General features: G+C 45.4%; 1 protein-coding gene across 4 annotated transcripts in view; it reads left to right on the forward strand.

Moving 5' to 3' along the window:
* Nucleotides 1–15844, forward strand: part of Gas7 (growth arrest specific 7) — a 230518-nt gene that overhangs the window by 118742 nt on the left and 95932 nt on the right. The window contains exon 1 of one of the 4 annotated variants that reach the window (XM_027946798.2): nucleotides 8565–8746. The exons of the other annotated variants lie outside the window; for them this stretch is intronic. Within the exon in view, the coding sequence (XP_027802599.1) occupies nucleotides 8744–8746 (3 nt within the window). The 5' untranslated portion in view covers nucleotides 8565–8743. Of the gene's footprint in view, nucleotides 1–8564; nucleotides 8747–15844 lie in introns of those variants that run through there. 4 annotated transcript variants of the gene reach the window in all.

Raw genomic sequence — 15844 nt, forward strand, 5'->3', positions numbered from 1 at the left:
ACTATTTATCCATCACTCATAGCAACAGACAGAGGAATATCTTTGGTCTGTAAGGCTTGACCTTAGTGAGATTTGACCTTGAGCACTCTCTAACACTTGCCCAGGGACCATCCCAGTCCCTGATGTGGGCACTGATTCAGCAGCAAGGAAAACAATGTCCCTGACTTTATTCTGGTGGGAAGAGCAGGGTACAGGAGAAGTCTGAGGAACGTTTGATTTCCAAGGTAACCTTTTCTCTTGGCCTCTTTGTGTACATGATTTTTGTTCACTTATTAAATCTTTGCAAAATGATTTTTCCCCCCTGGTCTTTTCTAATGAAAAAACTTCTTAAATATCTGCATCTTTTTATTTCTTCACTTTTGTTCTTTGCAGTTTGGGGAACTTTTTACCATTTGCTCGTTAAGTCCCTAATGTCACACCCCTTTATTTCTGGGGGAGGGGATGAAATTAGGACTTTGAGCATGCTAGGCAAGTGCCCTAGCGCCGAGCTACACCCCTCAGCCCCAAGTTTCATTTGTGGGTTTAACTGAGCAGTTTTTAGATAATCCTTACCTCATCCCTTTGCTTCTGAAGGTCACCCCTTTTTATTTTGGCTGTGTTTTTCCATTCTAATTTTCTGTTCCTCTTTCAAAGAGGCCACAAATTCTTGCATTCTGTTAGTTTCCAAGGTTCTTCTGAATTATTTCCTGAGCTGTGCTCTTCCTCTGAGTCGTCTGGATGGTATTTCCTCTCCCTGATTCTATGCATTGTCCCCTTTTTTCCTTCGGAGACATGGAATATGCCAACAGACAGAATGGAGGGACTCCCGCTGACCTTGGCCCTCTGTCTGCTTGGGAGAAGGTCGGCTCCCCATCACAGTCACTTACCTGTCTGTCCTGTGATGCACACATCTCTCCATCTGATTCCCACATGCACCTGGGCTTCCACCTGGAGCTGCATCTCTGATATTCTGAATTGATAGAGTATGAGAGAAATCGTGATTCCAAGGGTCCTGTCTCTGCACCAGGGCATCTTCCTGCTCTGCTGCGTGGGAGTCATAACTCCTCAGAATGGTGGTCACCCCTCCCAAGCCCCTGGTGTCCCCCTGGGCCAGGTCACCTGGGGAACTGCTGTACCTAGATGGGCGGTGTGGAGGGAAGGCAGCTCTGAGACTGCATCTGTGTAGGGAGGCTGGTTCTGCAAGGTGTGAAGGGAGAGAAGGTGAAGGCACCGAATGGTGTTTTCTCCTTTTTACAACTTGGCTGTGTTCTGTAAGATTTTTCTCTATTCGCTCCACTGATCTGATGGTTTCTGGAGTGTTTTTCTCAGATTTAGACTATTGAAAAAAAAAAAAAAAAAGATTGGGTGAGCTTTCTCTTTTCCCTTTTCTTCTTGTTACTAGTTTAACAGCACAATAGCAAATTGACATGGGTGTCCTGAGGATAGCTGTCTGATGCGCCTTGGCCCTAGCTCCTTGCCCCTATCAGGTGGAGAACATTTTCTCTCTGTGTGTGTGTGTGTGTGTGTGTGTGTGTTGTGTATGTGTGTTGCTGGGGATGAAACCTAGGGCCTTACACATGCTGGGCAAGCAGTCTACCACAGAGATTCATTCAGCCCTTGTCCTTTTACCATGCAAATCTGCCATCTCCCTTTATTGATCCCCATAACTTCCTAATAATGATTCAGATGCTCATTCCAGGGACCGTGGCTGTGTGATCTGCAGGGAATTCAAGTTTGGTTTTCTGGGATTCCCTGGAATCCCAGATTCTTGGGAACCCTGGAAACTGTTTTGTGGATGCCACATGCATGGTACTTTTTGTGCATAGTCTGAGGCCGTGTTTCTCAAAGTGTGCCTCGTTGACAACTGAGGACCCACCAGATAATTTTAGATGGTGTTGAGATCACCGCTTTTATGAGATATTTATTTTATTGGGCAACAGAAAAAAAAATAATAAAACAACCAAATCAGATGTGAGATTTCACAAATATTATTACTTAGGGCTGGGCTAGATTTAAGTTGGATGTAAATCAGTTAAAAAAAAATAATTAAGTAGGCTAGGGATGTGGCTCAGTGGTAGAGCATGTGCTGAGCATGTGCTGAGCATGTGCAAGGCCCTGGGAAAAAAAATTTAATCCCAAGCATGGAAAAAAAAATTAAATCATAGTATTGCTGTTGCACCGCGATGGGGCCCATTGTGACAATAGAATGTGAATGACTGAAGTCTGGGAATCCCTTAGAATTGGGGCTGTGAAGAGCTCTTTTAATTGGACTGCCATATGAAGAAATTTTACAAGGATCTTTGGATTCTACCATGATAGAAACTGACTGCCCCAATAGGAGCCATCTGCTCAGGCCATCCCCGGACCTGAAGCTGCTCCCACCAATGGCCCTGCCCTCTATCTTGCCTTCTTTTATAATGCATCTTAATAATATCTCCCTTCTCTTTCTGTCCACCTGCTCTCTAGCTCCTGTGTGTCTGTAGTCAGTTTCCCTGCCCATCTCTCCTCCATGGTCCTCTTTCCAAGATAAACGAACTCACCCTCCCCGTATCAGCATTTTCTTGGAAATGATGAACTACTCATTTCTTGCTGTAATCCCCCTGGTTTAGCTTCGGTGACTGATTCTCGGCAACCACATCCATTCATTTCCCCACGTCTTCCCTGAGTGTCAGAAACTGGTCCAGGTGCAAAGGGGAAAGAATGAACACCTGGGCTCAGGGAGTGCTACTTGGAGTAACAGAAGTCACAGAAGAGGGAGGGATTGGCCCGAGGAACATCAAGAGAGATGTTCTCTCACTGCTTAGGTGAGAACATGTCTCAAGTTCAACTCTCTCCTTTATATTCTTATGAACGCTGAGTAGACCTGTTTGGATTTCACCACCTTCTCTGTCCAGTTGATGCAGCTCCATGTGCCAAGGGCCAGACCGACCCCCACTGCCCACTGAACACCTTGAACATGGACTTAGAGTCAACACGCTCCACCACATCCCTGTGTGCGGCTTCCCCGCTCTGGCTGGCTCTCGGGGTCCCTGGTCCTCACCTCTTTCTTCCTATGGCTCCTTATCTCATCAGTTACCAAAGCTTATTCTGCTTCTTGCATCATGTTCCTGGTACCAGGGTCAAGCCCTTCTTTTGTGTCCCCGGCTCTGAGGCCAATTCTTTATCTACTGACAAGCCTCCCTTGATCCTCCCAGCCAACAGGGACCCCGCCCTCCTCCGGATTCTGAAAGCTCTTATTGTCTCCTGACTTATCCCTTGGCATTGGTTACAATCTGCCTTGATAGTTTTATTTTTTTCTTTTCTACTTCTGTTTTGTGACTTATCTTTCAAATTTTAGAAGTCAGGACCGACTGGAATACTTGCCTCCATCTTCCATAGCAGTCAGGAAAGAGCAGTTAACAGCTGTTCGTTGGTTGATGGATCATGTAGCCAAGAGGCCACACTTGCAGGGAGGAGATGATCCTTGAGACCCTGTACCCTGGAGAGGGCACAGGCTGATGAATAATTTTTCCCTTCATGACTACGAAGCCTTTAGAAAAAGTGAGTCATCGCCATACCCAGATGTTCTTTCTTATTATCATTACAGGACAACACGATTCATCCTAAGGAGGACAAGGGCCTACAGAGAACGTGGTCTATTTTGGTTGATAGCTTTCAATTCATTGGAAACAAAGTAAGGGGCCTGGTCTTCTCTGACTCCATTAAACTCAGGAAAATTTGACTTGGTGGAAATGATCGTCAGTCTTTTTCACTTTGGGATCATGAACTTCCTGCTGTCTTTCATTTGTATGTGTGGCCCCCGAAAGGCGAGACCTACCTATTTGCAGAGGCCAAATGGAGAGGTCATTAGTATACTTTTCACAGTCAATTCTAATGATAGAGGACCATTAACAAAACAGAACTCAAGTGGCTTATGGGTTGAGATGCCAAGAGTTACCCCACCAGTAAACCCGTTAGAATTTATTTGTGAATCTTTCATTTCCTAAGGGATTAACGTTGGGGAAGCCAAAAAAATGAAGTGTGTGCAGGACTAGTGTGTTCTACTTGGCCCTGGCCAGAGCATATTAGCTTCCTAGTTTATAATGGCCCAGAGAGGTCTCTTGCCCTTGACCAGGGCCATGTTGGAGTTTGCAAGGGTGACCATTGCTGTGTAACCAGTAGTGCTAGATTGCCGTATTGTATCTGTTCATCTGTGTGGTGCTACTGTTAATGCTGAACAGTTTTAAAACCAAGAAGTCATGGACTGTGAAAGCTTCCATGGCCATTTTAATTCCACAAAGCCTGAAGGACTGAAGGCAAAGGTTTCCTCCATCTAGGATCAAATGCAAGTTTGCTTTTATCTTCCTGTGGGTGAGCGGGATTCCAAGAGCGGAAAGGGACCTTGATCCTGTCTGTGCATTTCTGGCCTCAAAGGTGAGAGTGTGGGTTCCCCATCAGCATCCCTCCCACATTTCAGAAAGAAGATACCAATAACTGCTACCGGTGGGAACCCCACCTCTGGATGCACTGCCCACCTCCTCTTAGTGGCTGGCTTGGGGCCATTTGACAAATGCAAGAAGAGCGTTTCTTTTTCTTTTTATGATGGAGGCAAGAGGAGAAAGGAGATTGCCTCAAAATTACTTGCTCTGAGTCTCTTCTTCCCATTTATATATCCTGGGACTACAATGAAAAATTTTTTTAAAAAATTGAGCGCATTGTAGTTAAACATGATATGGGGCTCATTTTGATATATTCATAAATGTATGTAACAGTTTTCTCCATTTCAATCCCCAACACTATCTCCTTCCCTCCTCTTCTCCCCCCCCCATCCCCTTCCTCTATTCCATTGGTCTCCTATTTATTTTCTAATTGGTACATTATGATTATATAGAAAACTGGAATGCATTGTGATATAGTCATGCATGCACATAGCCAACTGGGTGATGCACATAGCCAACTGGGTGAGCTTTATCCTCACTTCTTCTCCTTTGCCTCCCCTCCTCCCTCACCCTTGGTCCCCAGCTTTGTGGCACTGATGCTTCTTCTATGATGAAATTTTGCAAAGAACAGCACTGATGATGTCTCCTCCCCTGCTCAGTACCCACTGTTGCTTTCTTCTTGCTTATAAGAGAGAGTTGGCATTTGCATTTCTTTTCACAAACAGACCTACCTTCGTTTTAGTACTAGCCTATTTGTGTGTGTGTGTGTGTGTGTATTTGGTACCAGGGATTGAACTCAGAGGCACTTAACCACTGAGTCACATCCCCAGACCTATTCCTATTATTATTATTATTATTATTATTATTTTAGTTGTAGTTGGACACAATACCTTTTTTTAAATTTATTTTTATGTGGTGCTGAGGATCGAACCCAGTGCCTCGCTTGTGCTAGGTGAGTGCTCTACCACGGAGCCACAACCCCAGCCCCACCAACCGTTTTTATATTTTATTTAGAGACAGGGTCTTGCTAAGTTGCTGAAGCTGGCTTTGAACTCAGGATCTTCCTGCCTCAGCCTCCTAAGCCACTGGAATTATAGGCATGTGCCACCCCACACAGCCTCTTCTGATTTTTTTTTTTTTTGCCCTCCTACTGGCCACATGGCTTGGAGTATCATCCCTTGACCTTCCTTCCTGATCCATTTCCTCTGTTAAATGCAGATAATTATTTCCCCTGTTGATTTGTTGACATCAGATTAAGTGACATCAGATATGTGAAATTCACAACAGCTCCCGGCCCAGACTGAGTGCCTAATAACAGGTCCCCGTGGCGTTCTTAAAGCAGATGAGAGCCCAAGAATTAGATAGGGGGACGTAGAGTCCCCCAAGCGACCATGCCGATGGCTTTGAGGAGGAAAAGATGAGTGCTGTCACAAGGCGTGGAAGAGAGAACATCAGAAAAGCAGGGTACAGTTTGGAAAGCCAAGAGTTGATGTGTCTGTCAAAGGAGAGGCTCCCCTGTGACCCACCCTGCGCATGCCACGTCCCTAAGCAGAAGAGCCCACGATTCACAGGGTGCTGGCCATGTTGCCTCAGTTTCCCCAAGATTGCACACAAAACAGAGCATGGGGAATCCTGCTGTAGATGCTCAGCCTCCCTTTCTGGTCTGGCTTTCCAGGGCCCCTCACCAAGAGGCTGAGTGACTTCCCTCTGCATACACATTTCCCTGGAGATTCTGCCTGCATGTATCTCACAGATTGGCTTAAATAAATGTCCCCAGGTCCCTTGATTTAAACCATCTCTGTGTCCCAGACTTTTTTTTTTTTTTTTTTTTTTTTTTTTTTTGCGGTACGATACACAACGTAACATCTGCTGTCTTCACCATTTTTGGATGTCTGGTTCAGTGACATCAAACATATTCACGTTGCTATGCAGCTGTCACCACCATTACCCACAGAACTCTTCCATCTTGCAGAACCAAAACTCTGTCCCCATTAGACACTAACTCCTCATTCTCCACCTCCGAGCCCCCAGCGACCACATTTTACTTTCTCTCTCTATGAATTTGACTACCTGAGACCTTCATATAAGTGGAATCATACTGGAGTTGTCTGTTTGGACTAGTTTAATTCACTTAGCATAATGTTAAGGTTTATTCATGTTGAACCCTAAGGTTGGTTCATGCTGAAACGTGCCAGAATTTCCTTCCTTTGTAAGGCAGAATATTCCGCAGTGTTTATCATACCATTTCTGATTTATCCATGCATCTATCAATGTCTCCTTGGGTTGTTTCCACCATTTTGCATTGTGCATATAATGTCACCATGAGCGGGTTGGCGGTGTATAAATATCAGTTCTTTGCAATATAAACCCAGAGTGGAATTGTTAGACTATAGGATGATTCTGTTTCATTCTTTTTTTTTTTTTTCTTTGAGGGATCACCATGCTTTTCCCCTGGGGGATGCACCATTTTACATTCCCTCCAACAATGCACAAGGGTTCCAATTTTTCAACATCCTCACCAACACTTGTTCTTGTCTGGTTTTATTTTCCCATATTTTTTCCTTGGTGAATTATAATTGTATTTTCTGTCTTGTTGATAGTAGCCTTCCTAAGGGATGTGCAATAATAACTCATTGTGGTTTTGATTTGCATTTCCCTAATGAATAGTAAATGTTGAGCATCTTTTCATGAGCTTGGAGGGCATTTTTACATCTATTTTGGAGAAATGTCCTTGCTTAATTTTCAAGGGGCTATTTGCTTTTCATTGTTGAGTCTAGACTTCTTCTTGGGCTCAGGGAAACTGAGGCTCCACACCTTCCAGCCATTGATGATAGTAACCGCAAGAATACCTGCTTTTACTGAGCACTTACATCTTCCTCACACTATGCTGAATGTTTATAGCCTTTTGAGAAAAAAGAAAAAAGTGACTATCTCCATTTCACACTTGAAGAAATTAAATCCACAGGCCTTGCCCAAGGTCTCCCAGCCTATGAGCAATGATTTTTTTTTTTTTTTTTTTTTTTTTTTTTTGATGGTGGGGATGGAACCCAGGGCCTTGTGCATACTCGGCAAGTTCTCTGCCACTGGGGTACACCCCCAGACCCAACTTATGAGTAGTGAGACAACTATAGCTTAGTCCTTGTCTGACTCCATCCATAAATGGGAGACTTGATTCCTTAGCCCCTAACCAAGGAACAGCTGTGAAACTGCTTCATAAATAACAGTTCTTCCATATGCTTTTGAGAAGCAGTGTCATATAAGAAACCACAAAGACCTAGGGACCTCAATTTTTCTGTAAAGCCATATTTCATTCTTTATAAGGATTAGTTTCTAAAATCCCAAAGGTTCACCTCTGAGAGTAATCACAGAAATAGATGGAACTTTAAATGCTGAATCTTCAGCTACCCCAGAAGGCTTCTAAATGGAAGATGATGGATTCAGCCAGGATCCAGACATAAACTCAGTTCGTTGGTGGGTGCTATATTGCTGTCTGGGCCTAATCCTTTCTTCACTTGTAACTTACAATTTTGCGATCCTCCAGCCCTGTTATCTGGACCACGTAGCGTTACCCCCTCCTTTGCCTTGGGTTTGTCCAGGTTTGGTGGTTGAAAGGACAAAGCGAGGGCCCAGGCTGCAAACCCACATCTTGACCTCTGGGGGCACCAGATGAACAGCCCTGGACAGGTCTCAAACAACAGGTCTTTGGGGGAAACATTCTCCATTCTTTTTATGTTGGCTTTTATCTGGCCTTGGGTTCACACAGCTGGGGCCCTGGTCAGGGCCAGAGCCAGGGCCAGAGCTATGACTTAGTGTTGGGAAGAAATTGGCAGAAACATTCCCCAGTGGAGTTTGGGTAGGCCCCAGGAGTCCCGCCTAAAAATGCAGTGGACAAAGCTGCCCTTGTCCACAGGCCGAGGGGTGGGAGGCATCTGGTCAGTGACACAGGCTTGGCCATTGTATGCCCTGACCCCAGCCAACTTTTTCTTTTAGCTGAGAAAGGGAAAAAAGAGTGAAAGGGAGGGGGAAAAAAATGAAGTCCTCCAGAAACTTTGCATCTGGAAAGTCCAGAATGAGTTGTTGATTTCCCAACAGACGCTGGAGCAGATTTGGAAGGAACTATGCAATGTAGTGGGTTCTTTGTGCAAGAACAGCTAAGAGAAAAGCCACAAGAACATCCTCCGGGGTGCCCAGAGCACAGACCCTGGGGTAGCTGCTTGTCAGCCTCATTTCTCGTAGAGTGTGACATGGAAAAGAAGCTGGCCAGAACTGGGCTCTGAGTCTAGGGCTTCAGACCAAACCTCAGTCTCTGGGTATAGCAACCCCCCAAGAGGATCAGCCGTTCTTCAATGGTAAGGATCAAACCTGCTTGTCTGCAGGTATGGGCTCAGGGCTCAAATGTCCTTCTGTGCATAGTTCTCAGATGCCTTTGACGTTTTAAAGAGGCCATTCTGAAAACCTACTGAGCTTTGAAGGGTTAGGGACCTTGTGTGTCTGGGGGTACCTTTCTCGGGCCTATGGCGTGAACAGGGAGAAGAGACAACATGGGTCACTGTGTAAGAAATCAGGAGAGGATGGGAGGAAGAGAAAGGTTTAAGAAGGGGTGTTTGCAGAGGGAAAGGTTCCCCCGGGAGCAGTACAGTTGCGGGTCTAGGGCAGAGAAGCAGAGTATTGATGTGGTTGATAGTCTGGGAATAGAGTGCAAATCTTGCTCCCTCAACTTTTCCAAATATGAAATTTAGCTTCTGCCTGTGTATCTCTGTTGCCCACCATGGCCCCATTCTACCTGGGGCACTATGAGGTACAAACTCTTGGGGGAGATTATAAGATGCTACATGAAGACTAGGGAGAGCTATTGGAAACCTCAGAAGGTAGTGGAGTATCTGCCCAGTAATAGACTATGGTTCCAAGCCTAGCTGAGGCTTCTTTCCAGTTTGGGAGTGGCAGCGGCCACAGTAGAAGTTCTTCTGAGACTTAAGAATAGAGCGACCTTGTTTTGCCACCAGAAATTTAGACATTCCCTTTCCTGGACAAGAGAGACCTCTCATCAGTTTAGACTTTTGGTGCTCATGCTGTAAAGGCTCTGTACAACTGAGAGGTCCAGTTTGTATAGAAAGGTGAGGGTATTTCTGCCTAGAATCTTCCTCCACCTCGCTGGGCCAGTGAGCCTCTGCGATTTTGGTGTGGCTTCTGAGAAAGGCCGGGAGAAGGGAGATGGTGCTTGTTATCCAGGAGCGTCCTCCAAAGGGCCAGTGGACCTCCTAGGAAACACCACAGCAGAGCTTCTTCAAGGTTAATGTGGCACCATGGTGCACTCCAATAATCCCAGCTACTCGCTCAGGAGGCTCAGACGGGAGAGTAGCAAGTTCAAGACCAGCCTAGGCAATTTAACAAGACCTTGTCTCAAAATAAAATAAAATTAATAAAAGAGTTAGGGATGTAACTCAGCGGTAGAGCACTTGCCTAGCAAGTGCAAGGTCCTAGATTCAATCCCCGGTACTGCCCCCACCCCACCCCCCCCAAAAAAAAGGTTAATACGCATCTGGATTGCCCAAAGTCCTCACAATGCAGATGCAGTGCTGGTTATAGCCTGGGACTCCGTATTTGTAGCCCATACCCCACAGGATTCCTGTTCTGCTGGTGCAGAGGATTATCCTTGGAAAATTCTTGCTATGAGGAACACAGATCAGTCCATCAAGTTCTGACCAAGTCACAGCTGCCCTGCAGCTGCTGCTGTGGGTACTCGGGGTACTTTTCAGGTCTGTCTGCGTGCGGATGGTGCATGGTGGTTTTTTTGGAGAAGGAGGGAATAGCAAAGAAGATGAACACTGAAAGACAGGAAAGGAGCTGGGAAGAGCCCAAGAAGTCAAGCTCTTGACCGTGTGGGGCATGTGGGGTGCCCAGGCCATGGGTGGGGTGTGCCCAAGCTGATGTGGACTGTGTGTTTGGGCTATAATGTGACAGGTGAAGCAGATGTACTTCCTGCTAGCAGGAAGAACCAAAAAAATTCCACTGGAGCCTATCTGGGATGTGGGCAGGTGAATTCTAACGTAAGAGTATAACAGATGTTGGACACAGAGACAGAAGCCCAGCATGCGGGGTCAGGAATCAAGTTGCTAGGCAAATAGAGCTGGGATCTTGAATGTGGCTCTAACAGGGAAACATGGACACAGGCCTATCAGGACTATACTCCCTGTGGTGAGAGGTAGGATTCCAGGTGTCTGGGGCCTGGGCAGCATTTCAAGAGTGGTCTGTGCCTCCAAATCACATCTACACTTGAATGTGACATTTTTTTTCCTCCTACAAAAATGGCATGCCCTTAAAACAGATATATTAATGCTAACATTTAGAATCATTGAGTATTAGGATATATATATATATCCCACAGAGACCATCTGGTCCAACTTCTGCATTTAAGCAATGAGGAAATGGGGGCCCCTTAGCAGAGATGCAGCGGGTTGCTTAAGATCTCATAGCAAGACCGAAGTGGCTTCCAGTCCTGGCCCCCGGGTCCCAATTCATATCCTGTGTCCTTCTCACATTGCCACAGCACCATGCTAGCTCCCGAACCTTGGCTGTCACCCTCTGTGCATCAGTAGCAGAGACTCCAATAGTGCAGCCAAATTGGGTTGGCTGCAGTGCACCCCTGACTGACTCAGAAACTGCCGTAGCCCCCATGAGGCTTCATCTCCCTCTGGGGCTCCTGGTTCAGAACCAATTAGGAGCATCTCTTGGAGTCGGAAGACTTTGATCAGGATGACTGGGAATACAGGCTGTTAGAGCTGCAGAGTTAACCAGAAGTAACTCAAGTGAGTCTCCATGGTGAGACTTGCTACTTCCATTTCTTTTTGGTGCCTGCGGGTTGCTACAGCCCACAAGGAGCAACCACAAAGCCAGGCCAACTGGATGGCAGGCCTGGGTGGGCGGGAAGACAGAGCCACCCATCTTTATGCTCTAATGAGCTCCCATCCACCTTCTGTTAAAAACGACACCAACTCCCTGAGGAAGCCTGCCTTTGCCCCCCCAGAGCATCTGCACAGAGTGGCTCTATCTCCTGCCCTTGAAGTCTCTTTCTGGTAGGTCGTTGTTTTGCATGTGATAACAAGCTAGCAACTTTCAACTGCCTTCCTGATTTCCCAACAAATTCTTCTATTATTATTATTATTATTTAATATATTTTTATTTTCAATTCATGCACAATAATTGCACACACTCATGGGGTACAATGTGACATTTCAGTACGTGTATACAGGGTATGGTGATCATATGAGTGTAATTGGTATATCCATCACCTCAGACAGGTTGTCATTTCTTTGTGTTGGGAACATTTGAAATCCTGTCTACTAGCTGTTTTGAAATATCCAATTAATTGTTGTCAACTCTATTTATCCTACTGAGCATTGGAAGTTATTCCTCCTACCTAACTGCGTCCCTTTACCTGTTCACCATCCTGTCTGCCTCCTCCTCCTCCTTCCCCACACATTTCCTGGGCTCTGCTTCTTTGAAATCAATTTTTTTAGCTACCACATATATTTCTGAATTTCTTAAATCCATTTTCAATGGAACAACGCTTGGTAATTTGGGTTACAGGTTTTCGGCAGAGGCACAACAACTATAGAAAAATGCCAGAAATATTCAGAAAGGGGTAGAGGGGCTTATAGCTTTATGATAAAGGAGAACTTGGGAGGATAGTATATATTTTCTGTCTGTCTGTCTGTCTCTCTCAGTACTAAGTGTTGGCAAATCTCTCTTCTTCTCAGACTTTCACCTCTGCAAAGGGAAATTTGACCAGGAATCATCTAGATGGGTCTCACCCTACCCGGAGCTCCCTGGGGAGATCATTAGAAGTGAATAGTCCTCAAAGTGTCTTTCAAAAGTGTCTTCTAAGTTGGATACAGTGGTGCACAACTCTAATCCCAGCTATTCTGGAGGCTGAGGCAGAAGGATGACAAGTTCAACTGGGCTACTTAGTGAGACACTGTCTCCAAAAAAGAAAATAAAAAAGTCTTCTAGAACATGGTAATAATTGATGCCATTATAGATACAAGCTAGCATAGAAAAGCTAGGATGTATTTCAAGAACTTTTACCTTCAAGAGAAATGATAACCTCTAGCCCAACTCCTTTAAACAAATCAGGACATGTCAGCACAAATTGGCCATAACAGTGACAAAAAAAGAGAAGAATTCCCAAGAAGTCGGCCTCCTTGTGCAGACCTGACACCGTAGCCACAATGTTGAATCCTGATTTGGGCATGTATTTCACGTCCAGTTTTGTTAGATCATTTTATGTTATTGATGTCTCAGCATTTCTTTCCCACCAATTTCAAGTTAGATTTGGCTGAGTAAATGGACGAAAATGGACCTAGACTAAAAGATTTGAGGCCTACTCATTTGGGAAAAACATGCAGTTTAAAACAAAACAAAATTAAATGAACGTTTCATGATCATTTGTGTTTCTTATCAGGAGCTCTCTGTCAACCTCATTTTTTTTTATGTTAACTGCTGCTTTTGCAACTGAGCTGAGCACCTAAATGCTTTGAAATTTCCCTTGTGGTGGTGTTAGGCTCCATCACGAAAGACATCCCCTGGGTTCTGGAACCTCAATGCTTGAGGGCTGGCAGCCCCTTCACTTTTACAGATGAGGAAACAATGTGCCCAGACATGCTATAGGAAATGCACACATGATAGCTAGTTGTCTGTAACAACACTTGAGAATTGTGCTTGCTTTCTTTTTTTTTTTTTTTTTTTTTTTTTTTTTTGGTATGGGGGATTGAAACCAAGGATGCTTTACCCCTGAGCTACATCCCCAGCCCTTTTTACATTTTATTTTAAGATAGCGTCTCGCTAAGTTGCCCAGGCTGGCCTCAAACTTGCCATCCTCCTGCCTCAGCCTCCTCAGTACTGGGATCACAGGCTTGTGTCACCAAGACCCGCCTACACATATATACTTTCTACTAATGCTTTTGCCATCCTGAATTGGAGGTAGACTCTAAGAATGGTCCACTCTATTTGGAAACTTCCAGAGAAGGAGTGGGAGAGAAAGAACCCACATTCTTCAACTGCCCATCAGGAAGTGGGACGTTCAAACTGAATGTCTGTGTTAATCAAAGTCTGGTGCTATGGCTTAGATGTGGTTTCATTGTGTCTCCCAAAGGTTCATGTGCTAGGATCTTGGTCCCGAGTGTAGACATGTGGAGGTGTGAGACCCTTTAAGAGGCAGCAGTGAATGGAAGGGGGATAGGTCATGGAGCCATGGACCTCAGATGAGATTAATGCTGGCCTCTCTGAGTGAGCTCTCATAAAAAAAGAGGGTTGTTCTAAAGCCTATAAAGCAGGGCCACATCACATGTTTGGTCTCTTCTGTTGCTGCTGATTCCCTTCCTATTTCTGTTTCTCCGGTGTTGTAACTCCCGTTCCATTTTTCTTGGACCTCCCAAACCTGTGAGCTCAATAAACCTCTTTTCACTATTAAGTGCACAGCCTCAGATATTTTTTACAGCAAAGCAAAATGGACTCATACAGCTGGTGAACAGAGTCACTCGGGTTTTCTGGCTTTAGAAGCTACCAGACGCAGACTGCTTTGACCCTTTTAATTGCATTGAAGTATCAGGACCAACAGACCTTAGCACTGGAACAAAGCAGGAGAGCTTTCTCTGGACTTTCCCAGCCCAAACTTCAAGCTCTGGAAACAATCCCTGCTTCCCATCCTATTTAGGAGCTCTGTTTTCCTGCCCCCTCACACCTATGCACATTCTCTCCTTGGCTCCTGTAGCCCTGAAACATAGTGTAAGGCCTTCAGGTACCTGCTTTAAACCTCTGTAAGAGGCTGAAGGAGTGACACTGATATTCAGTGTCACAATCACGCTGGTAGGTCAATGCTGAGATCCTTCCAAATGATGCAAAAGACACAGCAAGCAACTCTCAGGTCCCTGTCATGCTGTAGTGTGTCCCAGGACAGATGCCACCAGCAAAAAAGGATCAGCCACCTCAGATACAAGAAGTACGTGGCTGTTCAGATTTCTTGCATTATCTATTAATTGGCCCCTCTATCTTCTATCTGCAGATGCAATGACCATAAAGATCTCTTTCTCCAGGGTCAGAGGAGCAAATCTCACATAAAAGGCGTTTCTTTCCTACCCTGGGCTCCTTGACCTCTAAGACTTTTGAAGGCTGTGAAATGGCTTCTGACCCAGGAGGGGGGCATTGAACTCATCCTTTCATTTTGCAGGATCACTTGCAAATCTTTTCATCAGTCTTGGTCTCCCTGGAGACCCCATGTTTTCTAACTTAGCAAATTTCCCTGCGAGGATTGACTTCCTGTCTCCTTGCTGCATGGACTCCATTGTAATGGTGTTCATCAAAATTCCTGGTTAACCAGATCACTCCATTCCTTTACAGGGTCAGAAAATAGAGACTATTGTTCTATGTCCTCTCCCTGCCCAGTCCTGAGAAACATCCCCAGTGAGTTGATTGGCTCTCACGGAGGCACTGGGGGCTCACAGATGGACATGCAGGGTGGCCAGAAACCTCACTGAGCCTACCAAGATCAAGACGGGTCTGGAATATCCTAAGGGCTGTAGCTTTAGGTCTTTGGCTGGAAGATTTTCAGGTACTGGGAGAAAACTTCTATGGCCCTAATGTCTACATCTTGTGGTGGGGCACCAGTAACAACCTCAGTGTGAGGCTGTCTCCCACTGATTCAGAGACACAGAACAGTGATGGGTGAGGACATGAGGGAAAGAGACTGATTGAGTGTGGAAGAGCAGGGCAGATGCTTTGTGGGAACTGGAGTTTGCAACCCCGCTGGGGGAACTCAACTTAGGCACCCTCTGGGCCCTCTTATCTACCATCGAGGAAGCCTTTGGGGTAGAGAGGTCAGACATGAGTCAGAGGAAAAGTCACACCAATGAGATGTGGTTTACTGCTACCCCAGCCATTGTGACCCCATCCATCTACACTGGGCAGTGAGGCTAGGTCTGCAGACACTTGGATTATACCAAGTTTGGAAGAGTTTCTGGGGACATTGGCCTTGACGTGATTAAAGCCTGGTGGGGAAAGTTCCTTTTATGGATTCAAAGAGGCAGCTTGGCTGAACAGGTGGTTTCTCATAAAGATTCGAGGGTGTACGTGAAGGGTTCTGGCCACAGTTACTGATGAGCTGGAAACAGTTACTGAGAACTTTATAGCTAGAGGAGTAGAAGGAAGAAAGTGGACCCTTGTGGCGCTCTGTGGCTTCTTATTGGTAAGAGCCAAAGGTGAGTCTTATGTAGTTGACCTCTTTTCTCACATGGCACCAACCAGAAAGGCTCAGGGGAAGTAGATATGCTCAGACACAGGCCCGGAGATGGCCACAGTCTTCACTGAGGGCTTCTTTGAACTTTGGCTCTGGAAACATAGTATGGGCTTATAGAATAAGTGGGACAAGTGAGGTCTTGAGAAAGCTCTGTCTT

The sequence above is a fragment of the Marmota flaviventris genome, chromosome 17 (assembly GCF_047511675.1).
Source record: "Marmota flaviventris isolate mMarFla1 chromosome 17, mMarFla1.hap1, whole genome shotgun sequence".
NCBI classification, from domain to species: domain Eukaryota; kingdom Metazoa; phylum Chordata; class Mammalia; order Rodentia; family Sciuridae; genus Marmota; species Marmota flaviventris.